The sequence below is a fragment of the Poecilia formosa genome, unplaced genomic scaffold (genome assembly GCF_000485575.1).
Source record: "Poecilia formosa unplaced genomic scaffold, Poecilia_formosa-5.1.2 Scaffold7, whole genome shotgun sequence".
NCBI lineage: Eukaryota > Metazoa > Chordata > Actinopteri > Cyprinodontiformes > Poeciliidae > Poecilia > Poecilia formosa.
This window is the reverse complement of record NW_006799946.1, coordinates 4,784,370-4,795,056: the sequence shown is the minus strand read 5'-3', so window position 1 is coordinate 4,795,056 and position 10,687 is coordinate 4,784,370. Positions and strand designations below refer to the sequence as shown.

The 10,687-nt window shown below is 39.0% G+C and overlaps 1 protein-coding gene across 3 annotated transcripts; it reads left to right on the top strand.

Moving 5' to 3' along the window:
• Positions 1–848: 848 nt before the first annotated feature.
• Positions 849–10,669, top strand: LOC103153119 (homeobox protein Hox-B3a). 3 transcript variants are annotated; one of them, XM_016660963.1, is made up of 4 exons: positions 849–1,437; positions 4,686–4,738; positions 5,637–5,973; positions 9,488–10,669. In XM_016660963.1, the coding sequence occupies exons 3-4, from the start codon at positions 5,730–5,732 to the stop codon at positions 10,054–10,056; spliced, it is 813 nt and encodes a 270-aa protein (XP_016516449.1). In that variant the 5' UTR covers positions 849–1,437; positions 4,686–4,738; positions 5,637–5,729; the 3' UTR covers positions 10,057–10,669. The 3 variants fall into 3 exon arrangements, with proteins under 3 accessions (XP_016516449.1, XP_007573987.2, XP_016516446.1); XM_007573925.2 differs by lacking the exon at positions 4,686–4,738; XM_016660960.1 differs by having other exon boundaries at positions 4,686–5,973.
• The last annotated feature ends 18 nt before the right edge of the window (positions 10,670–10,687 follow it).

The following is a 10,687-nucleotide window of genomic DNA, read 5'->3' as shown; positions in this document are numbered from 1 at the left end:
AATACATAGTTAACATTTATGGATCAAATGTGTTAGGCGTGATGGATAACGAGTAGTAGCTCTTTAACTAAGTAACATTAATAACATGATTTTAAAATATTCCCCTGTAATGAATCTATATGAAAATTTCTAACCTAATGTTATTTTTATTTGAAACTTTATTGGTGAGTAAAAACCATTTTAACAACATATTAGGCCCTTTATTAAAGCCTAATTAATATTAATGAGAGAGGATTGAGTGTGCTAGTCTTATTCATATGCTTATGTTTAAGACTGTTAATCTAAAATTATATATTGAAAATTATAATAACATATAATTTTATCAACAGACTATAAGTTAGGCCCTTTTCTAATATATATCTAAAATTAATAGTGTTATATATAACCAGATCCTTTATGAACTCTTATCTAACATTTCTGACCTAATTTATTTTTATTTTATAGCTTTACAGCTATTAATAAATTGATTTACCAATTTTAAACCAATATTATTATTATTTTTATTTACTAGTGGATATATGCCATATTAATTGCTTAATTAACTTTTTCTTTTTTGTCTTTTTCCTGGCAGCTTGGACAAAAGAAGAGTGGGACAGGATGCCTTATAGTGTCACAGGGAAATTTCCCTGTGAAAGGAAAAACTCCGACATATTAATACACATTTATAAAGCTCTATTGTAGGCATTATTCAGTTTATTAGTGCTTAATTAACAGTCACAAGAGCAATTTGGATTTGATGAAATGTTCATTCAGGTTGGTTTGTCAATATTTATTATTGCAGAATAAATGAATAAACCAGCAAGAGATTTCGCAACAACCAAACTTCATTTGTCAGATCTCGTATTGGCAATCGTGTTTGCTTTTTTACAATTTGCAGTTTTGAGACCCTTTGCTTTGTTACATGATTTACTTTTTTCAGGTTTTTGTCAGCAGAGACGAATGACATTGTCACCTGTATTCACCCTGTAGATCCGAATTTGTGTAAACATGAACAGAGTCGCAAATTCCCATCTTGGGGAGCATGCAGGCGCCGACGCCTCAACTTCAGCTGAAGAAGAATAAAGGAACCTAACAAGAAGCTACAAACTTTCCAACATTTCTGCTTGAGTTTATACTAAGCTGTAGGCCATCAGTGGAGTTTTTCCCCCCACTTTTCCCCTCCCCTTTTCCTCTCTTTCCTTTTCTTGCGCCACATTGTTAGTGAATATGACATCTGGGAGAGTTGCAGGGCGAGCCTTGAATGTGGTCATTGTTCAGCACATCATTTGTCACGTCCTTTCTGTCTGTGGCCGAGGAGGAGTTGCTGTTTGCTGGGTAAAATGCGATGAGGCGCTCGACCAAACGGCTACAACCCCAGTCAGTCGGCTGGAAGGAGAATCTGTCCAGAGGAGAGGAGAGGAAGATGACGAGAGGAAAGAGGAAGACTGCAAAACAGAAGTAGGTTTGCAAAAGTGTTTTCTAACTCATTTGGAAAGTAAATTACAATCTAGCGTACAGTTAAATGAAATTAAACAAATTAAATAAAACAATTATTTGATTGTTTAATTTAAATCACCATTTTCCACGCTGAAATTTTTACAGACAATTAGGAACTGGTTGGCAATGCCATTTAGTGCACAATCTCTCTTGCTACAAATATTCTTGTAGGAGTTACTGTCTAACTTGGAAATGTTGTAAATCTGTTTATTTGCCGCTCTTAAAAGGCTCCGAAAGTGGATCTCTGTGTTGCATGTTTATCAGTGCATTAGTTTATTTATTACCTTGCTCATGTTGTCGGTGGGAAATCGAGTTGCTGCCACTGTTGATTCAACTGTCCCTGGATTAATTCAGAGCAATGAATCGCCTGTGCCTGCAAACACGTGGCTCCTCTGCAGCTAACTGACAGCGGCAGAGGCTGCGGAGAGCTGCATTTGTCAGCGGGCCCTGCAGACTGGATGGAGGCTGCTGGAAAGTGGCCGTGTCCATCAAACGTCAGATAGTGAGGTGACGAGCTCAGGAACGCTGACTGATAACTATAGTCTGCTCAGCTTTGAGTGTGTGTGTGTGTGTGTGCGTGTGTGTGTGTGTGTGTGTGTGTGTGTGTTTGTCCAGAGCCGGCCTAAGGCATACGTGAGCTAAGCTTCTGCTTGGTGTCTAGTAGGAGACCAGTCCTCAAGCGTGAACACAGATTCCAAAACTTCACATTCTTGATTACCTTTATCCTCTATCAGCCGACTTTTAAATTCACCTCACAGTTTTCTGATGACTAAATTCTTTACAATTCGATATTTAAAAGTATTCAGGGTTTGAAGCACTGACAGCTCAATCAGTAGCAAAGCCTTCATAGATTCAGACAGTCGCGATAACAAGTAAATTTGATGACATCATTTCTAACTTTTGCTTCTCTGCTGGAGTCAGGGGCGTCTCCAAAACGTCTTCATCGGGTCGCCAGACGGGGGCCGTCTCACAGAACATCAAAACTGAAAGCCACAGCAGAATTAGCAGGGGTTTTACTGCGACTTTAACATGTATTTTTGTAAAAAGATAAATGTTAAAACTTCTTGCACTTCCTCTGTTATTTTCTCCGGCTTGGGGGGAGGGGCAGTTAATTTCTAGGGGTAGCCATTGACCCCCACGACCTCCTGGTGGTGCTGCCTGTGGCTGGAATCACACTGTAAATATAAGTCAGAGAAATGGCATTTTCTCCATCGTTTATTGCAATATTTATAGTAATCCTTTTGACTTGCTAATAAATTGGCAGAATCTAAAGTGTTACATAGACACTTTAGATTCTGCTTTGGGCCCCATAGCTTGAACCACCTCTGCTCGTACTAATAGGAAGACAACTTTTATTTGTGGGTCCCACATGAACATGAAATGGTTGAAAACTGGGATTGTCCGTGGAAACTTGATGGCTTCATGTGAACTGACTCGATAGGTTTGACACCGGACATTTTTTGGGCAATAAGCGTGACCCACATTGCTCGTTTTGAACTGCTAAAACCTGCACAGCTTAATGAGTCCAGTACCAGCCGCTCATTGTGAGCCAAGGCGCATTCAGTAGCTGTCCATCCAGACCCACATGGGGCCCGCATACACACATGTTGACTGGGTATTTATACAGAATCAGATCAGCACATCTGCACCGACGCCATCGCCCCCCCAACAGCCTCCGCATCCTCCCATACATCAGCAGGCGGTTTATTTTCTAAACAGCGCACTCATTGCTGATTTTCTTTCTGTTTTTATGGCAGCTTTTATAGGCCATCAGCAAGACGTATGGATTATTGACCAGTCTGGCTGCGAACACATGTTTCCCGCTGTGCATTCAGCATACATTTTAGGCAAACACGTTTCATTTTGATTTTATTTGGGGGAGTTTTAATGTTTCAGGGTTAAACCAAAAGCGATCAATTGAACTTTGCGTTCGTGTCACGAAACAAGAGCGTTTATAGGATCGACACTGTGTTCGCTTTCTATTGAACGTCATGAAAAAAAAAAGCCCACAGAATAAACTGAAAACATGACGCACAATGCAATCGATTAAATCACCATGCTATTTGTATAAATAGTAGGTTTATTTGTACAATCTCAATTCTTATTCACCCTTAACAGTAAGCGTTCAGTTGTGGCATATTTTGCAAAAAAATTTTACCTTCCACAATAAAAGTCTGTTTGGAGAAGATATATTCTGATGGTTGTTGAGTCAGATTGTTGTTCTGTTTGATCAATTTCGCTTCGGAGATCAAAGGCACCAATTTGCATTAATTAACACTATACGTGGTTAAATATTACCTTAAGGATCCAATTAAAACCACGGAACAAAAAAAGAAGAAGAAGAAAAAAGGAAAGGAAAGAAGAGAGGATCAAAGCAGCGCCGATCGATCCGCTGCAGCAGCAGCAGCAGCCTGACTGTCACCGTGGAAAGCCAAATCAGCAGCAACATTACAGTATCAACTTCTTTCTGCACGGAGTCTTTTTAATGGACGCCGCTGCGCCGGCCGCCTCTGCTCTGTCTCCACTTTAGTGCTCTGAAATGGGCCCATCTGATCACTAATTTAAATTAGAGGTTGGGGAGAAGGGCTCGTTATGGAGAGCGTGTCTTTCTTCTTCGGCCCTAAGCGGGAGGCCGTACACGTAGGAACTATTGATTACAAATAAATAAATAAATAAATAAATTAATTAATTAATTAATTAATTCAGACATAAAATTCGACTAAAATGCCTTAAAAGTAGTTTATTTCAGAAGGTAATGGTGATGAAAAAAAGTATCTGAGATGTTCCGTCTCCTCTTTTTTTTAAAAAATACAATTTTTATTCATGTCAAATTATTATATTTCTAATACAAAATCCCTTTTCATGATCTTATCGCAGAGCTATTCCCATACATGAAACCGAGCTTGCATGATCAGCAGAAAGGGCTTTTTTTTTCCCCCACGCGCGCGCGCACACACACACACACACACACACACTCACACACCCACGTAGTGTGCAGATTAACAGCGCGCGCAGGGCGGTCTGAGCTGCAGAAAGAAAAACCCCGTGTCCACTCTGCTGCTCTTCACCCCTCATCCACCTGCACCTCTTTCTCTGCTCGGGGTTTATTCTGACCTGTTGGGGGGGAGTCATTTTATTTTACTGTTTTTTTTCTTTATTTCTTTCTTTCTTTTTTTTATTTTTTTATTTATTTTTACTCGCTCCTAAAGGTGTGAGGAGTCCTGCGTGGTTTTTGTTTCCCGCGCCGGAATGAGCGCTGAAGGTAAGGCAGCCGAGCTGTTGTGCCGGGGTTATGTGTCTTTATGATTTACGAGCCTGACTCCAGCCGCGGTTCAACCAGAGTTCATAAAGCTGCATGCCTCCAGACTTATTCTCTCTCGCTCACTCACTGCATTTTCCTCTCCTCTTGCTCAAAAATAATTTGGTTTTGTTTAATTTCGGAAGAAGGGCGAATTTAATTTATTTTTTTTCCCTCTCTCTCTCTCTCTCTCTCTTTCTCTCTTTCTCTTTGGGACGCTGCAGAAAAAGATGGATTTTTATCTCAGTTCGGGGCACAAACCGTGCAGCTTCTGCAGCACAGTATAGACATTTGTATAATTTTGCATTTGATGGATGAGTTTTTCAGCAGATTGTGATATAACATTTAATTTCCCCCTCCTTTGCAAACAGAGCTATCCTTTAACAGAACAAAGGCTGTTATTTTTAAGGCCTAATGTAATGCCAAGGAAACACCGCGGAGAACACAATAAAGCCTCGTTAATTTTTAAATTGATTTTCTATAGAAATGTTATGCAATTCTTTTTTTTTTTTGGTTGCCTTTTTAAAGTTTTTATTTTTGTATAATAACAGATAGACACGCATTCAGAAAAACAGACGTCGTTATTTCTTTCCAGCGATTTAAATATTATTTTACCCATAGTCTAAAAAAATATTAAACTAAAATGCATAAAGGCAAACCGAAGGATTTGACGTTTTTTTTTAAATTTTTTTTACTTATTATTATTTTATTTATTTTTGTGTGTTTCTCAACCAAAGTCCTCGTTTTGTCTCGCAGCCCTGCTTGCCATTCATGTCAGCTCACTATTGAGTTGATAAGATGGATCATTTAATCTCCTCCCTGATTCAGTCTTTCTTTTCTTCTCCCTCCTGGATCCTCTCAGGCCTGAAGCCTTCGGCTCTCTGGAAACCTGCCATGTGACATTTGGCTGCCAGCAGTGCACCAGAAGGTCAAAGGGGGCCGCGGTGCACATTTCATGGAAATGCAGAGCAACATCCACCGCCACAGTTGCAGCCACCCTCACGGATTCTTCAGCGAGTCTGTGGCTGGTGCGTCTGGCTTTGGGGGCTCCCGTCAACCCCCGACCCACCAGCATGCAGAGGAGCTTCCACGGAGGTCCAAATCGCAAAGCCCCAATAAGTTTACAATGAGCAAAATGGTTTTCTCCTGGATGAAAGAGTCGAGACCCTCCAATCAGAATCCCCACAGGGGGGTTGCAGGTCGGTATGATACAAAACACAGATATCAATTGGCTTAAAAAGGCCTTTTCTCATTTACACTATAAAATGGAATTTTTAATTACTTCATTGGAATGATTAAAATGGTGGTTAATTTATTTTTGGAAAAATGTCTTCAGTGACAAATCCACATTTTAATTAGGATCTGTCGACATTAGCATACATTTGATTTAGATTTATGTTAGAGAGGAATTAAGTTTTATTTGAATACTTTTTTAAAATGTTTCTCAACAAATTAAGTTGACTTCCAATTTTCAACCTTTGCTCTGATAAGCCACAAATAAGACATTCCTTCTCGATACCAGCAGTGTACGGTATTTTGCTTGCAAACTTGACTATGGCTTGCAATATAGCATTATCGCTAAACTAGTTAGAGCTGGATGCAAACTTTTTCAAATCTACTCTAAAAAGGTGGTACATGAACATTTTTTCTAGCAGCTTCAGAAAGATCTATCAAATTATGAGCAGCGACTTAGAAACTCAGATTATTAGCATGCTAAATGAACGCTCATTAGCAATAAGAAGCTGCATTTGCTAGTCACTTTGACGCAAAATAGCACTGTCACTAAACAAGTTAATGCTTGACAAAAAAGATGAACATCTTTTCTAACAAAATAGCATTAGTCTTTGATGATAACCACAGCTAAAATTTGCTATTCACTTGCAATGACTGCCTCAGGATTTGAAAGCTAAGTTTGCTAGCAAATTTGACGTTAGCATGCTAATTAGCACTGTTGCTAATTCAGTTAAAAGTTTCATAACAAATCTTCTCAATCACAGGTCTCATGACAATTATTATTGCTTCTTAAATCAATATATTTATTCATAATCCAAACAGTTTTACTGTTTTTTCCAATATGAGAAATAAGTGCAGCTAAAACTGAACCATCGTCAGTTAAACTCTAATTAAATCATTTCTGTTTGCAACAGCAAAAGTAGCTGATGAAATGTAACTATTATTGCTCATTACAGGTACAAACTATGTTTAACTAAGATATACATTTTACATGTTAATATGTGCAACACCTTGATTACTATAGTAAAATGAACGACACAATTATAGTTGTACATTACTTTTACAAACACTTTACTGCGCCTTAGTCACAAAGAAGCTTTTTATAACACCCAAAGGCAAAACAGATGAGCAAAAATAATCAAAAATAGTTGCAATTCAACCTAATTTATTTTAAAAAGTGTCTTTTAGATGTCAGGTTTGCATAGTTTCTGCTCAAAAGCATTTTACATGAAGTAGCCAAACAAAAATGATCCAAATTGTTCCATCAATTTTATTTTTTACATCTTAACAGCTAGTGTTATTACTGTTAAATTAGCTTAAAAGCATTCGTGCCCATTTAGTATCTTCTCAACAAGCTATAGAGGTACTTTTGTGTTTTGTTTTTTAAGGTTTAGGTGGTCAGCTGGTTATTAATTATGCTGTGATGATGCACATAAAGAAAGAGGTCATTACACATTAGGTTAAGAGGAATGTTTTGATGTTAATGAGAGAGAATTACATCAAAGTAATAGCCATCAAACCAAACAAACCTAAAGCAGCAACTACTACACTGATAATGAGAATAATAAAATAATCACAATTAGCAATTAGCAAACATTCCTTCATTCAATAGTTTAACGTAATTCTGGCATCCATTTTGGCCTTCAAAAGAAATGTTAATGGCACTCTGCTTTTACAATTCCCAAGCCAGATTAACCACCATTTATTTCGTTTTTTTTGCTGTTACTCTTGATGTTTTGTATGTTGATGAATGTTGTGTGACAAAACTGAATTAACACATGAAGAAAAGCCAAAAACATGAAACAGCTACAAAAAAAATATAGTGGCTTCAGTCTCTAAAACCTTTAAGTCAGCACTTCTAAATTAATGAAAAGGCCCACATAGACTTTAAATTCCACAAAACGACACAACATTGTATCTCATTAAGGGATCATCCCCCTAATCCTCTGGTGAAGTTCTTTGCTTTAGTCTTATTAAGCCTTATTTGTGGAAAAGATTAAATAGAGTGGCACAATGAGACCTTGCTGAATCTTTGCAAGAACTGAGCCGGCCTAAGTAAAAAGCAAACTAAGCAGCTGCTTCTCCGAGCCAGCAGGGAGTTCTGATTAGGTTTACAACATTCTTTTTTATTAGGATGTTAGTAATAACAGTGCAAACAAAACTTTTATTCCTAGATATTTTCATGGTACAACATTTAAAGCAGTGTTGTCAGACCTTGAATTCAATTGCATAAACATCAAAAGTAGATATATGAAAAAAATTATCTATGGATGAATTTTTTTGCAAGGATGAAAGAGTGCTTTCTGTTACAAAACTGTTTCATTTGATGTATATAAAGCACATTATAACTTGACAACTTGTAAACCAATAAAATAATATTTATATGATTTAAAAAACAAACTTCATTCCAAGTCCTTTTCTTGCAGTATACAAAAAAATGATCTTTTACTATTTGCACTAAAAATGGCATGTCAGAAACGATTTCTTCCCCTTTCATCAATCAATAAAGAAATATTTTTTTCTTAGTTTTTGATATTTGCATTTTACCTTTGATGATTTATCATTACACCAAGATGTTCAGGCTAAAATGCCTCCACTCCATCACCCTAACTTTGAGCTTTCCTTCATAGATTCTCTATCAGAGTCAAGTCAGGACTCTGTATAGCCATGCAGACATATTGGGTTTTTTGATGTTGTCTCCAGTGTTGTCTAAATGGTTCCTAATTCTAAAATAATAAAAAAAGGATTTGAAAAGCTGAGATTTCACAAATAAAGGTTCCAAACATGCCAATGTTTTAAATTTCATCTTTTCAACATTAATTAATCCAGTTCTGACCGTTTTGTACCCTTTAGTGATCTTTCAATCAGATGCCAGCGTTCACTAATAAGCCTGCCAGCATTTTTTTAAATATAATGTGCACCACACAGGAAGTGTTCACTCACGATTGACAAGCATCTAAAATAAATTTAAAAAAAAAAAATCAAGGTGCATCTGAAAAGAAAGCAAAACACCACTGTTAGAACCTATTTTTTTATTTCAAGCTGTCAAATAAAAATAATTATTTATTTGTCGCTCATCTGAAAGATAACCCCTTTCCTTCAAGCCACCCTGTGAAGCAGTGGCGCCCTGGATGGTGAGCCTTCCTGCCCATATCAAACTCCAATATTCAGAATTAGTGTTTCTGTTTTTTTTGTGTTTTTTTTATTATTATTATTGGTTAGATTTTATTTCACATGTTCAAATAAAACATTCAGAGCTTGTTTTTCAAGTGCCGGTGCCTCTCATAGAAGGGAGCGCCTCTGTTTCACTACGTTAGGACGGTACTTCCACTTTTCCGTCCTTGTTCAAACACAGCGGTCACAGACACAGGAGACAGTTGCTAACCTGCTGTGGCCTCCTCTGAAATGAAGGACCACATTGAACCTTAGCACATAAACCCGTACTGCTGCTGTTGACAGGACATCTCTTTGGCTCCGCAGATTGCGCCGAGAAGTCTCCCTGCTCGAGCCAGGTCTCCAAGCGCACGCGCACCGCGTACACGAGCGCGCAACTGGTGGAGCTGGAGAAGGAGTTTCACTTCAGCCGCTACCTGTGCAGGCCGCGGCGGGTGGAGATGGCCAGCCTCCTCAACCTGAACGAGAGGCAGATCAAGATTTGGTTTCAGAACCGGAGGATGAAGCAGAAGAAGGACCAGAGAGTGCAGGGCCTCACCGCGACGAGCACCAGCTCCTGCTCCCCTCCGTCCTCCCCCTCCGCCGCGGGCAGCCCCACTCTGGCGAGCCTGGGTTATGTCCATCTGGGTGCTGATTACCAGCCGCCCTCCCCTCCGCTCAGACAGCCCCAGCAGCAGGCCTACCCGGTAGGATACTCCAAATGTACAGCCCCGAGCTTCACGCACGACCCGCACTTTGACAAGGCGCAGTACATCACGCAGGACAGCACCGCAGACTCAAACCAGGGACTGGACGGCCACGGCGGGTCGTACTTCTTGCAGGCCTGCACACCTCAGGACAGAATCATGCAAGCGCCCAAACTGACTCATCTCTAAGATTTCTGCACGCAACGCTGATAGTTATCCACTGGTTTTTAAAAATAAGTATTTATTCATAATTAGCATATTCGGATTTATACTTTAAGCATGCTTCCTTTAGCTTCGGTTAGTCCATCTCAAAAAGCTCAAGATGCATATAAATACAACTTGGTATTTAGGCAATTAAAAACAGATCATGTTAAGGTTCCAACCCATTATGCATGGTCTACAAATTAGAAGGAGAAACGCGATGCTGAATGGCAAATCCTTTGTTTCTTTTTAGTTAATTTCTCTTAAGGAGCACCTAAACTCGTGCTTAACTGCAGGGCCCGTTTAGGAGGACTATTCTGCGAGATCCCCACATTATTATAACTCCTAAGCAGAGCAGAGGAGGGAGGGAAAAAGGGCTCCGTCTCTGGCTCTTAAACGGGCCTTTGTTTCTTTTATGGCTCAAAATGGACCAAACAAGCTGTCAGCGTTTATAAGGAGTCGTGATGGATCACTGAATTCACTGCGCTGACTGTTTCAGGGACGGTACCTCATTCAGGCTCCGTCCTGCAAGTCTGACAAACACAAAAATGTAGATTGGGATCCCGAAGCTCAGAAAAAAAAGCAACTGAAATGAAGAGAGCAAAAAAAAAAAAAAAAA

Excerpts from the sequence above, each read along its gene's own strand:
- LOC103153119 (XM_007573925.2), top strand. The coding sequence starts at position 5,730 with ATGGAAATGCAGAGCAACATCCACCGCCACAGTTGCAGCCACCCTCAC. Across the intron at positions 5,974-9,487 it reads TCCCCACAGGGGGGTTGCAG|ATTGCGCCGAGAAGTCTCCC; the intron begins GTCGGTATGATA and ends TTGGCTCCGCAG.